We start from the raw sequence: 22198 nt of genomic DNA on the forward strand, positions 1-22198 counted from the left end.
TAAGTCAGACAACTAACTCTCTAAATAGAAAAGCACTTTTACTACGATTTCCGGTCCCTGTTGTCGAGGAAAACAAACAAAATGGCTCCGTTGTTATTATCGCAACAAGAAAACGATCGATAAAGCTATTATAAAGCTTACTGCGATATTTGGTATACTCTTATATTGAATTGGCAACAACTCATGCATAGAGAGGTTCTTAATTTACACAGGACTACGTGCGCTTCACGCGTCGATACAATAAATATAATTATGCAATCGTGTTGTTAGGGCAGCGGCCTACAGACACCACAATGATCATCCTGTTGTAGTTAAGTTAGTCTAGTAACTCTAGTTTAAATCTAGTCAAGTAAGTGTAACTCGTTTTAAAAGCTAGTGAACTGATTTATGTGTATAGGCCTATATATATTAATTATTATAGACTATAGACCTAGTATTTTAAAAACTGAAAGATTATGATAATTATAATTATACATTATAAATAATTATTAATAATAATATAAGGCCTAATAAATTTAAAAATAAATGGTAAATGCCCGAAATGGCATATCCCATAATTTATTAAATGGTTGAAACTTTTAGAATCTAGATTCTAAGTAAATACACATTTTAAATCTGAAATACCCTTATTATTAATATTTATTTTACCAAGTTAATAAGTATGTTTTGAATAGTATTAACCTGTAATTTTTCATATTATTGTTAATGTATATATAGTAGCCTATAGTGTATACAATTAAATCAGGTTACGAAAATTGGTTTTGGAGTTACTTTACATAAGTAAAACTGAGATGGCACCAATTTTAACTCTCTTGACAGATTTCACCAGACCCCCTAAATTGCCATCGTATGAATATAAATTTCAAAAGTTTTTCATAGTTTTTTGCTATTAAATATACAAATTATATATGTCATCACATATCATTGAATCTGCCCCATCTCCTCCAAATAAACTAGGCAGTTGGATTTACGGCTTCCTGGTTTGTTTGTTTACATTATCTCACGGCGCAAGCTCTCAAAGTGATTTACTAAGATGGTGGCGCGGTTTCGTTTTCATTAAGGGGTTGAGGGATAAAACCAATGATTTTGAAGCCATCGTCAATTTTAATAATCAGAATTACCCATTTCTAATTAAGTCTGTTAATCAAGAATAGTATAGTGTACTTTTGACCTAATTTCTTTATTTATATTGCAAGCGGCGCTTAAGTAAAAGCAGCTGTTTTTATTTTTGTGTTAACGTGAACTTAAAATCAAATAACTTCTAAACTACGCTTCTAATGTTAACCAGTGTATGGATAAGCAATGGTTCATAGTCTTAGCTTAATATTCATGACAACGTCTGGGAATAATTCTCAGGTCCGTACGTGTGGTCACTATTCCAGAAATATCACCCCCCTATAATGCCATTTTATTATAATATTTTTGCAGAAAACAAAGTGCGGGAAAATGTGTGCAGCGCCAAAATCCAATCCTTTGGCTAGATTTATTAGTCAAGTTGCGTCATATCTAAAAATAGAATGCATTTCCCTTTCTTCATTGTTGATAATTTTTTAAAATAAAAATATGAATTATTAGTTGAGATAGCAGTTTTTGTAACATGGTATACTTACCCTCTGTTATCTTTTAATGAACTCAAATAGATGTAACAAAGCTTTTGTTATCTTTCCTAGAAGAGGAATACATGTTTGATAGCAATGTCTGAGTCAAGTGATGACAGAAAGACTTCAGTAGCTCACAATGATGTGTCCCCAGCCCCAAGAAAACACCAAACCTCTGTTAGATACAACCCACGGAAAATACCACACAACTCTGTTGCCCCTATTTCTCCAAACGTTTCTATCCACTCTCTAAGTCCTTCAACATCTTTCAGTGAAAGCGAAAACAGGAAGTAAGCATGTTTTATTCACTCTTTTCAAATGTTTGTAGCTTACAACTAAATGAACTTATATGATCCATACTTACATACATCAGTGTAAAAATGCTTATAATTATAACTTATAATTTTTTCTATTCTCTGTAACTATTTTAATTTTGAATCAGCAGAGTGAGAAAACATAGTAGGTGGTATTACCTTCGCAGACGGCTGACAAAAAAAGGTGTTATACCAGTAAATAAGAGCCATCCTCATTTTAAACTGCTCTCATGTATACGTGAAGGAATAAGAGAACTCTTCAAACAGGGTGGGCTGAAAGTTTCACCAAAAGTAAGTGAGCTGTTTGATCATTATGCATTTCCATATAGTTTATAAAATGCTTTATTTCAATAGCAATTATAAATCTATATTAGATAATTGTGTTTTGTATTAAGTTAAAGTAATGTCATTATTTTTATAGAGAGAATTAACAGCTCAAGACTTTGAAGATGTTATCAAGACAACCGTTACTTTGAATGGAAAGGTACAGCATTTTAAGTGTGCTTACTGGTGTACAGAATATCTCAATCAATAACTTGTTGGATGTCCCTAAAATTTTAAATAAATCCACTGGTATTATTTTTACTTTATTCAAAGTTTGAATAAAGATAGAGTTGATGTCAAAAAGTTTACAAATTTTGCTTGCTTATAGTAAATGTTGCTGTATCCTATCTCTCTTGAGATTCCATCTTGGCTACCCTTTACAAAATGAATTCAATTAATTGGTTTTAAGTTTTTTTATAAAGTATAAGTAAATAATTTATTTTAAATATTTCAGTAAAATGTTCTATGATTTCAGGCTTTTGAGTTCGAAAGCTACTCTAGCTCAGCATTCGCCACCATTAGAAGAGCACTAGGGGTAGAGGAAAGTGATTACATTAACTCTGTGGCACCAGCCAACCTGCCCTACTTTGAATTTATAAGCAACTCCAAAAGTGGCCAGGATTTCTTTTTGAGGTGACCAGTTTAAACAGTTAAGATAAAAGGCTACATTGATTATATTTATAGTTCTTACAGTTGAATTATATCTAATTATCCTAGTAGTAAAATTAAATATTTAAAAAAAATAAAGTTTACATTTTTTTTTTACTTAAGTTACTTTGATTTTAATTTCCTAAATAAATGTCTACGTATTGATTTTAATTTAAATAGCTACTCTGATTACTTACATTGTCAACTTTTTTTCAACTCATTTCTTTTATTTGAGTTCGCTACTATTGTAGACAAAGTTTCTTTCATACCCCCCCCCCCCCCCTTCCCCAATATCGGATGGATTGCATTTCTTTTAAAACATCTGCCACAAGAAGTAACATTTTTTTCTTTCTTGTAGCCATGATATGCAGTACATGTTTAAATCCAACCGTAAGAGGGATGTGACTTTCTTTTTATCTATACTAAGGTAAGTTTCACTCCGAGATATTTGAAAGCTTTTAAAATTTGTGTTACATTATTAGAATTTCTGTTACATTATTAAAAGTTTAAAGTTTCTGTCAGATTATTAAAAGTTTGAAGTTTCTGTCAGATTATTAAAAGTTTGAAGTTTCTGTCAGATTATTAAAGGTTTTAAGTTTCTGTGAGATTATTAAAACGATTTTGTTCTGGCTGTAGGAGCTATATGCAGCATTTCATCTCCTACCCTCACTCGCTACTGGTGAAATATATTGGCTGTTATGCCATCAAGATCAGTGGGAAACCAAAGAAATATTTTCTAGTCATGCAAAGTATATTCTACCCATCAGAAAGAATTGAAGATCGGTTTGACATTAAAGGTTGCACTGCTGGCAGGTACCAACATGTAAGTTGCTCTAGGGGGAAGTAGTGGCGTTAGGGGGAAGTAGTGGCGTTAGGGGGAAGTAGTGGCGTTAGGGGGAGGTAGTGGCGTTAGGGGGAAGTAGTGGCGTTAGGGGGAAGTAGTGGCGTTAGGGGGAGGTAGTGGCGTTAGGGGGTAGTAGTGGCGTTAGGGGGAATTAGTTGTGCTAAAACATTATATATTTGTTAATACAATATCTGTTTTGTTTGACTTTTGAATTTGGCAAACTTGATATTGTAAAACATAGAATACAGTTAGGAGCATTACATTAATTTGGAGACAAAGTTTATCATTAGTCAAGTTTAGAAACTTCTAAAATCTTTTGTGGTGATTATGGGACATAAGTTTTGCCCAGCATGTAACTTATCAGGTGTGGGGGTTGTCCTAGAGTCAAGGATGATAAATATCCAGACTGAAAATACTTGGGTTAGCGTCAGGTATTCTTGGTTCACACTGACTGAACAAACAACTTTTTTTCTCTTATTTGAAGAGCAACTCAAATAAAGATTTAAATATTGTTGTTTAATATTAAGTTAAAAATTAAAACGACATTAAAAAAATCTACAGCCTAGACCTGAAGGATCAAATGTTATCACAGTTTTGAAGGACAGGAACTTTCTGAACGATGAGTTAGATTTTGGTAAGTTCAGTCATCTATACTTACAAACATTAAAGATACTTAATACATAGTTCTGACACTTATATTATAAATGGTTTGTTCAATGGTACCAATTTAAGTATTCAAAATGATGAAATATTAGTTATTTTGTCATTCCAATTTATTTTTATGTAATTTTATAATGGACAGCTGACCCTGACAACTGACCCTGACAACTGACCCTGACAGCTGACCCTGACAACAACTGACCCTGACAACTGACCCTGACAACAACTGACCCTGACAACTGACAGCTGACAACTGACAGTGACAACTGACAGTGACAACTGACCGTGACAACTGACAGTGACAACTGACCCTGACAACTGACCCTGACAACTGACCCTAACAACTGACCCTGACAACAACTGACCCTGACAACAACTGACCCTGACAACTGACCCTGACAACTGACCCTGACAACAACTGACCCTGACAACTGACCCTAACAACTGACCCTGACAACAACTGACCCTGACAACAACTGACCCTGACAACTGACCCTGACAACTGACCCTGACAACTGACCCTGACAACAACTGACCCTGACAACTGACCCTAACAACTGACCCTGACAACAACTGACCCTGACAACAACTGACCCTGACAACTGACCCTAACAACTGACCCTGACAACTGACCCTGACAACTGAAAATGTAACCAAATTTTCTTAGTGAGGGAACAACAAAAAAAAAACCAAACACAGAACAATCCAGAAAGATTGACAGGGCAAAGGGAAACAAATGCTAGTTTCAATGTGTCTCCCTTACAATAGAATGCTAAACATTTATGCCAGCTTATTATGTGTTTGTTGACACCATTGAAGCAACTAAATTTTAAACAAATTGATGACCAGGTGATCAGGGGGAATGGTTTAAAGCCCAGATAGAAGCAGATTCCAAGTTTTTGTGTGATCTAAACTGTATGGATTACAGCTTACTCATTGGTAGACAACGAAAACATGCTTCGGAAATGGCAACGGAACAGGTTTCATCAATTGTTGAAAGAATCGGAATGTGAGTAGGCCTACATTCTAACATGAACTTCCTAAAATAAGAATCTTCTGTGGATTTTATTTGTCAAGTTAAAAAAACAAACAGCTAACATGAGTTTTTATGTAATTTAAATGACATAATTTTATCCCTTGTAACATCATAATGTAATTCTCCCTAATGCTACATCATACAGTTCTGTCCAATGAAATCTCATATAGTCATCTTCCCTTATATCCCGTCTCTTCCTTATATTTCCGTTGTTTTGTCAGTCACTAAGTAATTGATTTTTCTATTTAAAACTGAATGTATTTGAACAGATCAATATCACCAAGTAAAAAATCAAAGCAGGTAGATTCTACAGGAGGCTCTGGTGATGGAACACATTTAAATGGCACAGACAAAAGTTCTGGGCCTTATATCATCTCAAGTCCTCTAGTGTACTCGGACAATTCGAAAACAAAGAGCGAGAAACTCAGCTCAAACACTTTGGTGATGCCGGAGTACAAACCAGGACTCATGTTCCCCAGAAGTTTAGCAGACGGTGTTGAGAACTTTCACAAGGAGCACAGGAGGTTGCTGCCCAACTGCAAGAATGGCCTGCACATTATAGAAGGGGCGGAGTACAGGTACTTTCTGGGTGTTGTTGATTTCCTGTCTCGCTTTGATTGGAGACTAAAAATAGCACAGTACTGGAAAATGCTCAAATATGGCTGTGGAGATCACTCAACAAAACCTCCAAAGGTTTACAGCAAAAGATTTGTTCATTTTTTGAGTGAGAGAATCAAATAACAAATTGTTATTTTAGTTTCTTGGATGTTTAATTAGTTGTTATTTTAGTTTGTTGGATGTTTAATTAGTTCTATTGTTGTTCTCCACTATTTTTGTCAACACTACTGACATAGTGCCATTCCTGTAAATATAATTGAGTGAAAGTTTTTTTTCTGCCGTCTAATTTTTTCTGTTGTTCAAACAGAAGAGCTGTAAACTTTGTCAACTACACTGACATATTGTCAACAAATTTTGGCATAACATATCATAAGGGAAGGTCTGTTTCAAAAGTTCAGAATAAACTGAAGACTCAATAATTATACATAATTTAATTAATACATTTTATGTTACACTGCTGAAATATACAGTTTTTTAAAATAGTACATTTTATGTTACACCGCTGAAATATACAATTATTTAAAATTGTACATTTTATGTTACACTGCTGAAATATACAGTTATTTAAAATTGTACATTTTATGTTACACTGCTGAAATTTACATAATTTAATCTTAAACATTTAATGTTACACTGCTGGAAAAAGAGACTGTATCCTACACTAGTATTTTCATTTCATTTTGTGCCTTTAACTTTAAAAAGTCTAAAATTATTTTATTTTGTATAGACTTCTCTATTTCAATTCTAGTTAACTTCAGTGTGTGTCATATGTAATTTAAATATATTTTTTTAATTCAGAAAGCAAATATGCCCTTGAGCTAATGTTACAAGTTGTACATTATTTTAGTGCAGCGCATGTTTTATACATAGAGATTTACCTTAAATTGTGCTTGTTAACAATTTAAAACAACACATGCAATTCTTAAAAGCTATAATAATGTTTTTAAAGACAGAACATACAAGTGATAAATGCATTACTTACTTTAAAAAAACCATCCTGTTTGTAACAGTCTTTGTTGATGACTCACTAACAGTGGTACGTAATTTACTTTCTATGCATCAACACTTTTTACATAATTTATTTGTCATACAATGTATTAAAATAATTTTTGCACTTGAATGAAAATATGTGATAGCTTTTATTATACTTATTGCCTGTATTAAGTATTTTAATAAGTATATATATTTATGAAAAATGTAATACTTATATCCTATATATTTCTCTTTTTTATACTTTCTATTTATTCCTTAGACTCTTGATATTAAAGCTGAAATACTCTCTGCTTTAACAATGTTAAACTAAAACTTTTAAATGCTATTGTTCATTATCAGAACAAAGCTCTTTCATAAAAACCACTCAAGCAGCTTAATATCTGCATTTTGTGTTAAAAAACATAGTTTAATCATGTTAAAAGGCATATTAAAAATAATTTGTTGTTACTGTTAATAAAAGTGAACAAAATTTATGTTAAAAAAAAACTACTGACTAAATTTAAACAATTGTTTATGGAAAGTTTGAAATCTTTCCTTGTCTTTGTTTTGTAAGCAGCATTATTGTACAGTTACTCGGGGTCATCCATAAATGACGTCACGCTTTTTTTGACGATTTTTACCTCCCCCCTTCCCTCCGTCATCACAAAAAGCCAGACCCCCCCCCCCCCTCTAAAATGACGTCACACCTCATCCTACAACCCTCCTCAAAATTGCAGTTGAATGTTTTTTAAAACATCAATATTTTTCTAAAATCTTGTCTAAACTATTACAATTTATTAAAACAGTTGTCTAAATCGTGAAATAAAGTCTAAAATTCATTTTCTAACATTGCTTTTTTTATAATGCAAAAGTGTGACGTCGCAAGTTCTGACCCCCCCCCCCCTTCATCACACATCGTCACAAAATTACGGACTCCCCCCTACGAGTGTGACATCATTTATGGATGACCCCTAAATGAAATATTTTGTACATACTTCAATTTCAGCAAATTTTATATTTCAACTTCATGTTTTAAAAATTTTATTTTAAAAATGAAATAACCTTTGGTTGTAAAAAATATAGCAGTAAATCTATTCAACTATTGACTCAGAACATGATTATTAAATTACAATTTTTATTTTTACTATGCAATAAAAATATTGTTTTTGTTAATCTTATTGTTACTATACCGTCCAAAAATATTGTGCTTATAATCTCAAAGAATCAGTTCAATCATGCAAATATTTTATCTCTGTAAGGTTTAAACTTTGTAACATTTAAGAATATTTTACCATACATTAAGTTTTCATGTAGTAGTTTAGATATTTGATCTCAGTCAAATTTACAAGTGAGGTTCAAAGGTACATCTATCCATTGATCAGATTTTTGTTTGCCTGTATTCCTGTAAGAAATCTGCTCAATGCTCCAATGTGCAATATTTATTTCTGTTTGTTTAAGTGGGTGTATTTGTTTGTTGTATATTTAAAAAAACAACTTGTATACAACATATTGGGGAAACTTTTTGAAAATAGAAATAATTTCTTTAAAAAATATAATTTACATTTTGGCAGACAATATTTGCAAAAATTAATGCTTATTAAAAGTTTTCTTATTTCTAATATTATTAGCTCAAAAACTGTTTGTTGCTGTGATAAAGAGAATTGGGTGCTATTTAAAGTACATGTGATCTGCTACCAAATTTAAATAATTATGATGAAGTCATATTAATTAAAGCTTAATTTTTCAACTCAGTTTGTAATATAAAACATGTAGGCTGTATTATATATACATATATATAGGCTATTTATATGCATAAAAATGTAACTGATTTTTATAATCTATTTTTTATAAACCTACACATATTTCCTCCCTTATTTCAACAAATATCTTACATTTTACCAAATATTAATACAACTATTTTCTCCCACTTATTTGACTCCACAGTTATACAATATAGATCTATATTTATTTCAAAGATTTACTTTATTTTTGGCTATGTGAACAAATATTTATTTATGCAGGCAATATTCCCATAAAGCCAGTCTTTGGGCTAGTAAAAGCCATATTCCTATAAAGCCAGTCTTTGGACTGGTAAAAGCCATATTCCCATAGAGAAAGCCTGTGGTCTAGTAAAATCCATATTCCCTAGTGGAGGGGGGGGGAGATGACTGGAAGAAACTCTGGTTGGAACAGCAATTGTACATTTAAACTCTTGACCAAATAGAAGGGTTATATATAAAAAATTACATCCATGTCCATTTATTTTTTTAATTCCTGCATTTTTGAGATACTTATTACATATTAATACATATTACATATCTGTTTATTGTTTATTTAAAAAAATCTTTTTTTTGCAATATATGATTTTTACAATAATTTTATTTTTAAACTGACCCTACTATTACTAAGTAGGGACAGTCTGGGCACTGTGGTCAGCACAGATTAAAAAAAGTAAATAAACTGAAGTGTGTATTAACTGCTTATGGGTGTTTTTGTATAAGATTAAAATCCACTGTTACATACTGTTTACTCCAGAATAAAATCTTGTTGACGTTAAACCTGGTTTGGTTTTTAATTTTAATCTTGTTGATGATAAACCTGGTTTCGTTTTTATTATCAGATGTGATGAACACAAATAACAGAACGAAAATGGACTTAACACACTGAGTGTTTTTTAACTATAGCACCCACGACCTTAACCTAGCTTTAACATGTCTTAGATCTCGCATTAGCCTTTACATACAATTTTAGCAACTATTAGTCTAATCACTACATTGGTAACTACCCTGATTCTAGTTGAATCAATGAAAATCTAAAACTTCTCGGTGCTTTATAGAACGTGATGAAAGTCTGGACGTAGTATTTGTTGAAATCTTGATTTAGTATTTGCTAAAAATCTTGACGTAGCACTTGATACGTGTCTATGCATGTGTATAAGTGATGTAAAATTTTTTTTAAATGTAAAAGTGTGACGTCACACGACACGAATTTCCCCCTCCCTCTCATCTCACATCGTCACAAAATTACGGACCCCCTCCCCCTACGAGTGTCATGTCATTCTTACAAATATCATTTAACAAGCTAAAAAAAACAAAAAAAAAACAACAACTTAAATTCAGTTTAAAAAAATACTTTTAAAAATGCCTACGTGTAACGTCACACTTTTTGATTCCCCCTACCCTCATCACATATTCCGAATCATTGAAATGTGACGTCACTATTTAATTTTAATGAAAAGTTACCCCGGGTAACTCTTATATATTTTATTTTAGCCGAACACCGTACACCATTCAATGGCCTTTGAGGGTGTACTTCCGCTTCCTTAGTAAACTTAAAATGACAGAAACCAATATTTTTTATTATGAAATTAAAATTGGTCTCAGTTTTATTATTATATTTAAATAATAAGAAATGATAATTCGACTTAATCTAGTAGTAGTAACACAATAGAAATATAAATCTTTCAAGCAATGGGATCGAGACTTAGGTAAACTCACGAGTTGTATTATTATGATTATCGGAAGGCGAATGAAAAACGACAGCAAGTTCAGAAGTTTCAGAAGTAGATCTTAGATTCTAGATCTAGATCTAGAATCTAGATCTAGATCACACAAAGCATGTTTTATAGGCCTATTGAAAAGCCTTTTAATTTATCATCTCCTTAAGTTTAAGACTTAAGCTTAATTAATAATTAAGCCATAACAACCCCAATAAAAAAGCCAATTTGATTAAAAATAAATTAAAGGTAATCTATCGTTTTGGGTACGTAAAATCGCCCGCGATTTGTAATGTGAAAAACAGGTGACTCCTTAAATTTTAATAATTATTTCTCATTTTTAGGAAGATTTATGTTTTAAAAAATTCAAAAATGTTTCCTTGATTCATTTATGTACCTGTTTTTAAACAATTGAATTAAAACTTTTCCGTAATAAATGAAGACTAGCGATGTTTCCAACAGATGCAACCATGCCCATTTACTATAGCAGCCATCTTGTCTAAGTTTTATTTTTATAAGCTTTTAGCGCCAGATTCAGGGGGAAGCCACTCTATTTTACAAATGGCTGCTGTTTATATAGCAAATCTTGCTCTCAGACACTGCTGTTTAAAGTTAATTTCTGGCCTATATCGATATATTTAGCCATTGATTTAGGTTTATTATTCATTTATCTGTAATATTTGACACAAATATATGACAATACACTTCTATTAAAGCCTTGACAATGAGGTAACGTTTTCGTACATAAATAGCCGCGGGCGATTTTACGTACCCAAAACGATAGATTACCAAAATAAAAACTATTAAAAAGATATTGGTGGTAGTGACCCTAACCCTAACTAACACAATGTGAATCTTAGCTACATCATTTAGGAGTAGGAGACAGAAGTGTTTTAAAATCTTTAATGTTTTATTTCCTGCATGATGCTGTTTATCACCACACTAGATCTAGCATCTAGATCTATAATATAGTAGTAAATAATTGAATACTGAAGTCACTGCATTCATTAATTTAATCTTAAAAGACATGAAATACTAATACTACTACCACTAAAATAGTTTGGAGAACTGTCATACACTCATACAGTATGATAGTATTAGTATAGTAACTATTATACTAGTAATAATTAGTTACTATTAGTATTACTATCAGGCCAAATAGACAATTAAGGCCTACTTATTTTTAAAATTGTTTAGCCTAATGAATGTGAATTTTAAAAAATTGGGTTTCGCATTATTTTATTTTTCTTGGCTATACTAGAGTGAGCAATGATTGAGCTATATCATCACTTCTGATTAGGTTAGATTTATTAATGTTGACTGTTGATTTATCCTATGCATTATGTAAACATTTGTGGGGGGAACATTTTACAGCTGAAACCATTGAAATTAAATTAGGACAATTAGGCCCATAGGCCTATTTAAAATGTATGTATAGATCAGGCCATTTACACAAACCAGAAAGCTTTAATTTTGTACAGGTCTAAAATTGTTCTTGTTATTTCTGTTTACACATTTCAGGGAGAAGCCACAGCGCATGTTTGAGGTGTTTGTTGAAATAGCTAAACCAGAGGGCGCTGATGATGGTAAATACTGTCTTTTTGTTTTCTTTACATGCTGTTCCAGCTCTCTCACTGAAAACAATGCTATGTTTTATTTTATCAATTTCAGCACCTTTCATCATCCAGAAGTATCCCCAGGATTATGAAGACAAGGTAAAAAATAGTTTAGCCTTTTGCCTGCTGCTGCTCTTAGACAATACATATTGTGTGTACATACCAAATATTATACAATACATATTGTGTTTACATACCAAATATTAAATCAGATTTTTGATACAATTATAATTTTTTTTGTATTATGCAGGAGGCGCTAATGATGATTCCAAAATTTGCATATCCCTGCAAGACAGAAGTGTAAGCTGTCCATCACCCATAGTCTTTACATTTGTTTGTGGTACTCTTGGACAAGGAAGTGTGCATGACAAAGCTTTAATCAACTGTTTAGAGCTTTTTATATAAACTGTGAAGAGCTTGTGAATAGTTTTTTTGTTGTTTATCTTTAGATCAACTGTAGACTAAGTGTGTATAGTTTTTTGTTTGTCTTTAGATCAACTGTGGACTAAGTGTGTATAGTTTTTTGTTTGTCTTTAGATCAACTGTGGACTAGTTGTGTATAGTTTTTTGTTTGTCTTTAGATCAACTGTGGACTAGTTGTGTATAGTTTTTTGTTTGTCTTTAGATAACAGTGGACTAAGTGTGTATAGTTTTTTGTTTGTCTTTAGATCAACTGTGGACTAAGTGTGTATAGTTTTTTGTTTGTCTTTAGATCAACAGTGGACTGTGTATAGTTTTTTGTTTGTCTTTAGATCAACTGTGGACTAGTTGTGTATAGTTTTTTGTTTGTCTTTAGATAACAGTGGACTAAGTGTGTATAGTTTTTTGTTTGTCTTTAGATCAACTGTGGACTAAGTGTTTATAGTTTTTTGTTTGTCTTTAGATCAACAGTGGACTAGTTGTGTATAGTTTTTTGTTTGTCTTTAGATCAACTGTGGACTAGTTGTGTATAGTTTTTTGTTTGTCTTTAGATCAACTGTGGACTAGTTGTGTATAGTTTTTTGTTTGTCTTTAGATAACAGTGGACTAAGTGTGTATAGTTTTTTGTTTGTCTTTAGATCAACTGTGGACTAGTTGTGTATAGTTTTTTGTTTGTCTTTAGATCAACTGTGGACTAAGTGTTTATAGTTTTTTGTTTGTCTTTAGATCAACAGTGGACTAGTTGTGTATAGTTTTTTGTTTGTCTTTAGATCAACTGTGGACTAGTTGTGTATAGTTTTTTGTTTGTCTTTAGATCAACTGTGGACTAGTTGTGTATAGTTTTTTGTTTGTCTTTAGATCAACTGTGGACTAGTTGTGTATAGTTTTTTGTTTGTCTTTAGATCAACTGTGGACTAAGTGTGTATAGTTTTTTGTTTGTCTTTAGATCAACTGTGGACCACTTCTCCTTTGTCCTGACAGACCTGGACAGCATGTTTAGGTTTGGCTACTGTCGTCACTCCACTGGACTCCAAACATGCTTGTGTATAGTGAGGTCAGTGGATAGGGTTAATGTAGGGTTAGGTTGTATAGGGTTAATGTAGGGTTAGGTTGTATAGGGTTAATGTAGGGGTTAGGGTGTTGTCATTATATTGTGTATATAATTATATAAAGGTTAGGTAAAAAATATGCCAAATTAACTAATTAGGAATTTTAAAATACCCTGCTCAAATTATACTTTTTTGATTAGTCTTCCAATAAACTGTCCGCTGTGACTTTAGATTGAATTTATTATAACAAATGTTTACAATCCCTTTAACAACTCTCTACATTCCCCTTAACAATTTTTACATTGCTGTTAACATTAGTCTACATTCTTCTTAACAAAGCTCTAACTTTCTTCTGACAACTTGCTTTGATCCAGCTGGCTGCCGTGGTACGAGGTGTTTTACAAACTTCTTGACCTACTGGCAGAGATCACCAACCGGTCAGAAAGCAACAACGTGACAGAGTTTCTCAGCAAGACCTACAAGCTGGACATCCCCACCCCCAGGCTGCCAGTTACTATAGTCGCCAATGAAGATGTGAGCAGTTTCTAAAAAATTCATTGACTCGTCGACTCCAGAAATTTTTTGCTTTTGAGAAATGTTTTAAATGGGAAAAGAAATGAGCTATGTCCATATATTTTAGGCTTATGTCCATATATTTTAGGCCACGTCCATACATTTTTTAGCCTAGTTCCATATGTTATAGGCCTAACTACAAACTGAATTATGACAAGTTTTCTATTTGTGTTGCAGATGTTTAGTTTCACAGCCCCAGACAGCAATGCCCTGCCTAGTATACAGAGTAATGTAAGTGTATTCTTGCTGTTAACATGTTGTTTCATCTGAATGGTGATATAAGCTGATTAGATGATGATAGTTGATATGAAACAGATTTCATCCATTGTTTCATGTAAAACGGATGTCATCCATTGTTTCATGTGAAACGGATGTCATCCATAGTTTCATGTGAAACAGATGTCATCCATTGTTTCATGTGCAACAGATGTCATCCATTGTTTCATGTGCAACAGATGTCATCCATTGTTTCATGTGAAACAGATGTCATCCATTGTTTCATGTGAAACAGATGTCATCCATTGTTTCATGTGCAACAGATGTCATCCATTGTTTCATGTGAAACAGATGTCATCCATTGTTTCATGTGAAACAGATGTCATCCATTGTTTCATGTGAAACAGATGTCATCCATTGTTTCATGTGCAACAGATGTCATCCATCCATTGTTTCATGTGCAACAGATGTCATCCATTATTTCATGTTAACTTAACTTTGATGTTCTTGTTCTACCTGTAGCGTAACCTTAAAGAATATTACAGTGCTGTAGATCTAGACAACATGATGAGGATATTTGCCAGGTATGTTTCAGTTAGCAAGGTTAACATATCACCTTTAACTGATCACTAAACCTTCACTGGAGCCTGTCCTGGTTGGTGAAATAAGCCCCAGCTCTTCAGAATGTCATCTGACAAAAAACATCAGCACCTCACCCAGTAGCCTGCACTCTGACACCATTTGATGTCTGACACCAGTTGATGTCTGACACCATCAGATGTCTGACACCATTTGATGTCTGACACCATTTGATGTCTGACACCATTTGTTGATGTCTGACACCAGTTGATGTCTGACACCAGTTGATGTCTGACACCAGTTGATGTCTGACACCAGTTGATGTCTGACACCATTTGATATCTGACACCAGTTGATGATGTCTAACACCAGTTGATGTCTGACACCAGTTGATGACTGACACCATTAGTTGATCACACTTGACTGCACATTAATTATGTAGCATAATTAGTCTTCTAAGGTCAACATTCCATTAGCCAAAACATCATTTTAAACAAGCTGTCCTTTAGCTTAATTTGTTAAATTGTTAAAAACTTTCAGCCTTTAGAAAAACTAAAAAATGTGGAAAAAAAATTTAGCCTTTAGGAAAACTAAAAAATGTAGTCTTTAGAACAAACAATTGATGTCAAAATTTACAGCCTTTAGAAAAACCAAAGATGTCAAACTTTTCATCTTATAGACATAAAACAAAAATTTCAAAATTTCAAAATCTTTAGAAAAAAAAAATGTCAAAATTTTCAGCCTTTAGAAAAAAAATTTATTGTTCCAGCATGCTTCATGAGCGTCGCATTTACATGACGTCCAAGAAGTTGAGTAGATTAACAGCTTGCATCCACGCTGCTGAAGGCCTGCTCTACCCCATGCACTGGTATTGTCTTGTAGTTGCTAGGGAGGGGTTATTGTTGCTAGACCAGAGTTATTGTTCTTGTTGCTAGACCAGAGTTATTGTTCTTGTTACTAGACCAGAGTTATTGTTGCTAGACCAGAGTTATTGTTCTTGTTGCTAGACCAGAGTTATTGTTCTTGTTGCTAGACCAGAGTTATTGTTCTTGTTACTAGACCAGAGTTATTGTTCTTGTTGCTAGACCAGAGTTCTTGTTACTAGACCAGAGTTATTGTTGCTAGACCAGAGTTATTGTTCTTGTTGCTAGACCAGAGTTATTGTTCTTGTTGCTAGACTAGAGTTATTGTTCTTGTTGCTAGACCAGTTATTGTTCTTGTTACTAGACCAGAGTTATTGCTCTTGTTGCTACATGAGTTATACTTCTTGATGCTAAGTTGGGGTTATTGTTCTTAAGCTGCACTAGTGGTTGACATAGTTGAGAATGAAAGCATGTATGTAGTTTGCTTGAAATGCATGAAGTGTCCAGTAATTGAGACAGAGATGTCCAGTAATTGAGACCAGAGTTTTTTGTCCCATCCAGGCAGCACCTGTACATTCCTATCCTGCCAGCTCACCTTATAGACTACATCAGGTCAGTTGCCTCAGACAATTGTTCACTTAAAATGTGGCTACTCCAAACATCTGATTTTATTTTGTACAGTTTTTTATTGTATAATTTAAAAAAAATATATAAACATTAAGCACCTCATACTTTTATTTTTAACTTTACGTTTAGACTTAATACAAATGATTACGCCCAGGATTTTTTTTTTCAGCGCCCCAATGCCGTATTTAATAGGTGTTCATAAAAATTTAATTGAGGTGAGTTTCTGACTGTGGTCACGTTGTACTGGGCTCAACTCTAGATGTTTTCTAACACGTCTGTAGACAAATGTGTGTAAACAGATATGTCTTAATAAATGTCTGCAAACAAAAAGTGTCTATAAACAAAAGTGTCTATAAACAAATGTGTCTTAACAAATGTGTCTGTTAATTAATGTGTCTGTTAATTAATGTGTCTGTAGACAAATGTGTCTGTTAATAAATGTCTGTAAACAAAAAGTGTCTGTAGACAATTGTGTCTGTAATCAAATGTCTTAACAAATGTGTCTTAACAAATGTGTCTTAACAAATGTGTCTGTTGATTAATATGTCTGTAATCAAATGTGTCTGTAATCAAATGTGTCTGTAATCAAATGTGTCTGTAAACAAACGTGTCTGTTAATAAATGTCTGTAAACAAAAAGTGTCTGTAATCAAATGTGTCTTAACAAAAGTGTCTGTAATCAAATGTGTCTGTAATCAAAAGTGTCTGTTAATAAATGTCTGTAAATAAAAAGTGTCTGTAGACAATTGTGTCTTAACAAAAGTGTCTTAACAAATGTGTCTGTAATCAAATGTGTCTGTAATCAAATGTGTCTGTAATCAAATGTGTCTGTAATCAAATGTGTCTGTAATCAAATGTGTCTGTAATCAAATGTGTCTTAATAAATGTGTCTGTTAATGAACGTGTCTGTAATCAAATGTCTTAACAAATGTGTCTTAACAAATGTGTCTTAACAAATGTGTCTGTTGATTAATATGTCTGTAATCAAATGTGTCTGTAATCAAATGTGTCTGTAATCAAATGTGTCTGTAAACAAACGTGTCTGTTAATAAATGTCTGTAAACAAAAAGTGTCTGTAATCAAATGTGTCTTAACAAAAGTGTCTGTAATCAAATGTGTCTGTAATCAAAAGTGTCTGTTAATAAATGTCTGTAAATAAAAAGTGTCTGTAGACAATTGTGTCTTAACAAAAGTGTCTTAACAAATGTGTCTGTAATCAAATGTGTCTGTAATCAAATGTGTCTGTAATCAAATGTGTCTGTAATCAAATGTGTCTGTAATCAAATGTGTCTGTAATCAAATGTGTCTTAATAAATGTGTCTGTTAATGAACGTGTCTGTAATCAAATGTGTCTGTAATCAAATGTGTCTTAACAAATGTGTCTGTAATCAAATGTGTCTGTAGAAACTAGAGAAAAATCGTGTGGACGTCGGGGATGCTGTGGTGGTAGACCTGGACAACAACACCGTGGTGTCGGACTACGACGACCTCAAGGATCTTCCAGAGGATGTGGTCAGTAGCTGGCATTGGTTAAACTGTGTTAAACTATTAGCAGTAGCTGGCAATGGTTGTGTTAAACGGTTAAACTGTGTTAAACTATTAGCAGTAGCTGGCATTGGTTGTCTTCAACGGTTCAACTATTAGCAGTAGCTGAGATTAGTTATTAAAGAGATTTAGTATTGGTTGTCCTGAGGTTGTGTTAAACCTTTAGTTTAACCTCACACCCTGAGGTTGTGTTAAACCTTTAGTTTAACCCAGGGCTGAGGTTGTGTTAAACCTTTAGTTTAACCCAGGCCTGAGGTTGTGTTAAACCTTTAGTTTAACCTCATATCCTGAAGTTGTGTTAAACCTTTAGTTTAACCTCACATCCTGAGGTTATGTTAAACCTTTAGCTTAAACCAGGCCTGAGGTTGTGTTAAACCTTTAGTTTAACCCAGGCCTGAGGTTGTGTTAAACCTTTAGTTTAACCTCACATCCTGAGGTTGTGTTAAACCTTTAGTTTAACTCAGGCCTGAAGCGTGTCAATGACATTTCCCTCTGCTGATGACTTGTCTGATACCTCCACAGTCCAAATTCCTGAAGAAGAAACTGAAGAAAGATTCCAAAACTTTGATGCTCAACTCAGGCGATGGCATCTCAAAGGCATTTTTACAAGCCATAGTCAGGCTGATAGGTAACATTTGTCTGTCTGAGTGATGGAAACATTTGTAATATTTCCCATGTCAAGCTAAATAACTTAATGTAGATGGAGATTCTATTTTTAAATTTTCTTTTCTTTCCTAGTCTGTTATATTTATTCTCCAATTACAGGTAATAAATATATGGAATTAAATATTTGGATGACCTGGGAAAAAAATAATTACTATGGTTTTTAAATGTCATGACATATTGTCACATACAACCCTGACATTTGAAATGTCATATTGTCATGACAGGTGGCTACAGGAAAGCCCTGAAATTTCGTTCAGGTGAAGCTGTGACCTTTGACCCTGAAGCTTTTGTACTGACACGCCCATCTTCCTCGACCCAGCTGTTCCTGGAGGCCATGTTGAGTCTGCAGATATTTCAGCAGGTAACATTGATTTTACTGGTACCTGGGTCTAACAGCAGGTAACATTGATTTTACCTGGGTCTAAGCAGATATTTCATCAGGTAACATTGATTTTACTGGTACCTGGGTCTAACAGCAGGTAACATTGATTTTACTGGTACCTGGGTCTAACAGCAGGTAACATTGATTTTACTGGTACCTGGGTCTAACAGCAGGTAACATTGATTTTACTGGTACCTGGGTCTAACAGCAGGTAACATTGATTTTACATGACAATTTAAATGACAGCTCATGACAATTTAAATGACAGCTCATGACAATTTAAATGACAGCTCATGACAATTTAAATGACAGCTCATGACAATTTAAATGACAGCTCATGACAATTTAAATGACAGCTCATGACAATTTAAATGACAGCTCATGACAATTTAAATGACAGCTCATGACAATTTAAATGACAGCTCATGACAATTTAAATGACAGCTCATGACAATTTAAATGACAGCTCATGACAATTTAAATGACAGCTCATGACAATTTAAATGACAGCTCATGACAATTTAAATGCCAACTGATGACTCCAAACTTCCAGTTTATCCGAGGCCGCCTGGAACACCTGGAGTCTGTACAGGGCTACACAGATATTTTTGAGGTGGAAGCTCAGGCTTATGAAGACAAACTCAATACACAGTCCAAATACAAGGACATCTTTAACTCAGCCAAGGTGAGTAACTCAACACACAGTCCAAATACAAGGACATCTTTAACTCAGCCAAGGTGAGTAACTCAACACACAGTCCAAATACAAGGACATCTTTAACTCAGCCAAGGTGAGTAACTCAACACACAATCCAAATACAAGGACATCTTTAACTCAGCCAAGGTGAGTAACTCAACACACAGTCCAAATACAAGGACATCTTTAACTCAGCCAAGGTGAGTACTTCATGTACAACTTGAGTCTACCTGTCTTGTACAAGTACACATGTATCTTATGGATATATTGTATCTTACAGAGTCTCGTTTATGTACTCATTTCTTGTAGATGTACCTATGTCTTACGTAGTACAAGTGTCTTGTATACGTCCAGCTGTCTTGTACCAGCTCTGATTTGTTTAGGCTACTAACCCATGTGTCTTTCACGGTTTCCCTCTGTGTTTCTTCTAGTGAAGTTTAAAAAAAAAATGTCAAGTTTCCTTCTGTGTTTCTTCTAGTGAAGTTTAAAAAAAAATGTCAAGTTTCCTTCTGTGTTTCTTCTAGTGAAGTTTAAAAAAAAAATGTCAAGTTTCCTTCTGTGTTTCTTCTAGTGAAGTTTAAAAAAAATGTCAAGTTTCCTTCTGTGTTTCTTCTAGTGAAGTTTAAAAAAAAAATGTCAAGTTTCCTTCTGTGTTTCTTCTAGTGAAGTTTAAAAAAAAATGTCAAGTTTCCTTATGTGTTTCTTCTAGTGAAGTTTAAAAAAAAATGTCAAGTTTCCTTCTGTGTTTCTTCTAGTGGTGATTAAATTTTTTTTATCTATTTCTGTTTTCAGAAGAGTGGAACCAAAGGCATAATGAAAGTAAGTTGTCTGTCAACTTGTCTGTCAACTTGTTGTCTGTCAACTTGTTTTTGTCCTTGTCATCTGATGTTCATCATCCACAACAAAGTTTATATCACAACTCTACTCATAGCTGCACTTTAAAATTTTAACTCACCTTATTATTTGAGGATTAATTCAAAATTTTTCTTAATGGCGTTGATAATAAAACCTCAGTAGCTGAGAGTTTATAAAACTTGTTCACTGTTAGAGGTCTATTGTTGCGTGGGCACACTAGACAAAAAATAGTGAAAAAGTCAGCTGATTCTGATTACCATAATTACTTCAGGCTATAGCTTCTACACAGATACAGATATAGCTAGTTGTACCAACAGATACAGATTTAGCTAGTTGTACCAACAGATACAGATTTAGCTAGTTGTACCAACAGATACAGATTTAGCTTGTTGTTGTACCAACAGATACAGATTTAGCTAGTTGTACCAACAGATACAGATTTAGCTAGTTGTACCAACAGATAAAGATTTAGCTAGTTGTACCAACAGATACAGATTTAGCTAGTTGTACCAACAGATACAGATTTAGCTAGTTGTACCAACAGATACAGATTTAGCTAGTTGTACCAACAGATACAGATTTAGCTAGTTGTACCAACAGATACAGATTTAGCTAGTTGTACCAACAGATACAGATTTAGCTAGTTGTACCAACAGATACAGATTTAGCTAGTTGTACCAACAGATACAGATTTAGCTAGTTGTACCAACAGATAAATTTTTAGCTATTTGTTGTACCAACAGATACAGATTTAGCCAGTTGTACCAACAGATACAGATTTAGCTAGCTGTTGTACCAACAGATACAGATTTAGCTAGTTGTACCAACAGATACAGATTTAGCTAGTTGTACCAACAGATACAGATTTAGCTTGTTGTTGTACCAACAGATACAGATTTAGCTTGTTGTACCAACAGATACAGATTTAGCTAGTTGTACCAACAGATACAGATATAGCTAGTTGTACCAACAGATACAGATTTAGCTAGTTGTACCAACAGATACAGATTTAGCTTGTTGTTGTACCAACAGATACAGATTTAGCTAGTTGTATCAACAGATACAGATTTAGCTAGTTGTACCAACAGATACAGATTTAGCTAGTTGTACCAACAGATACAGATATAGCTAGTTGTACCAACAGATACAGATTTAGCTAGTTGTACCAACAGATACAGATTTAGCTTGTTGTTGTACCAACAGATACAGATTTAGCTAGTTGTATCAACAGATACAGATTTAGCTAGTTGTACCAACAGATACAGATTTAGCTAGTTGTACCAACAGATACAGATTTAGCTAGTTGTACCAACAGATACAGATTTAGCTAGTTGTTGTACCAACAGATACAGATTTAGCTAGTTGTACCAACAGATACAGATATAGCTAGTTGTACCAACAGATACAGATTTAGCTAGTTGTACCAACAGATACAGATTTAGCTAGTTGTACCAACAGATAAATTTTTAGCTATTTGTTGTACCAACAGATACAGATTTAGCTAGTTGTACCAACAGATACAGATTTAGCTAGTTGTTGTACCAACAGATACAGATTTAGCTAGTTGTTGTACCAACAGATACAGATTTAGCTAGTTGTAC

The 22198-nt window shown here is 33.5% G+C and overlaps 2 protein-coding genes across 6 annotated transcripts in view; both read left to right on the forward strand.

Moving 5' to 3' along the window:
* Positions 1-81: 81 nt before the first annotated feature.
* On the forward strand, positions 82-9571 carry LOC131937857 (phosphatidylinositol 4-phosphate 5-kinase-like protein 1). 2 transcript variants are annotated; one of them, XM_059295551.1, is made up of 10 exons: positions 82-349; positions 1671-1888; positions 2041-2203; positions 2334-2396; positions 2712-2869; positions 3243-3311; positions 3521-3707; positions 4290-4362; positions 5238-5397; positions 5694-9571. In XM_059295551.1, the coding sequence occupies exons 2-10, from the start codon at positions 1695-1697 to the stop codon at positions 6163-6165; spliced, it is 1539 nt and encodes a 512-aa protein (XP_059151534.1). In that variant the 5' UTR covers positions 82-349; positions 1671-1694; the 3' UTR covers positions 6166-9571. The 2 variants fall into 2 exon arrangements, with proteins under 2 accessions (XP_059151534.1, XP_059151535.1); XM_059295552.1 differs by having other exon boundaries at positions 2044-2203.
* Positions 9572-10327: 756 nt separating this feature from the next.
* LOC131937849 (DENN domain-containing protein 1B) overlaps positions 10328-22198 on the forward strand; it is a 28458-nt gene continuing 16587 nt past the window's right edge. For all 4 annotated transcript variants that reach the window (XM_059295527.1, XM_059295526.1, XM_059295528.1 and 1 more), the window contains exons 1-16: positions 10328-10501; positions 12032-12096; positions 12182-12225; positions 12377-12426; positions 13493-13600; positions 13970-14129; positions 14346-14399; positions 14907-14968; positions 15733-15831; positions 16388-16438; positions 16623-16668; positions 17857-17964; positions 18520-18625; positions 18888-19024; positions 19599-19730; positions 20535-20561. In XM_059295527.1, the coding sequence (XP_059151510.1) occupies positions 10485-10501; positions 12032-12096; positions 12182-12225; positions 12377-12426; positions 13493-13600; positions 13970-14129; positions 14346-14399; positions 14907-14968; positions 15733-15831; positions 16388-16438; positions 16623-16668; positions 17857-17964; positions 18520-18625; positions 18888-19024; positions 19599-19730; positions 20535-20561 (1266 nt within the window). In that variant the 5' untranslated portion in view covers positions 10328-10484. The remainder of the gene's footprint in view (positions 10502-12031; positions 12097-12181; positions 12226-12376; positions 12427-13492; positions 13601-13969; positions 14130-14345; positions 14400-14906; positions 14969-15732; positions 15832-16387; positions 16439-16622; positions 16669-17856; positions 17965-18519; positions 18626-18887; positions 19025-19598; positions 19731-20534; positions 20562-22198) is intronic.

Source organism: Physella acuta, unplaced genomic scaffold, assembly GCF_028476545.2.
Source record: "Physella acuta isolate Inbredline_101_S28 unplaced genomic scaffold, ASM2847654v3 ptg000223l, whole genome shotgun sequence".
NCBI classification, from domain to species: Eukaryota; Metazoa; Mollusca; class Gastropoda; family Physidae; genus Physella; species Physella acuta.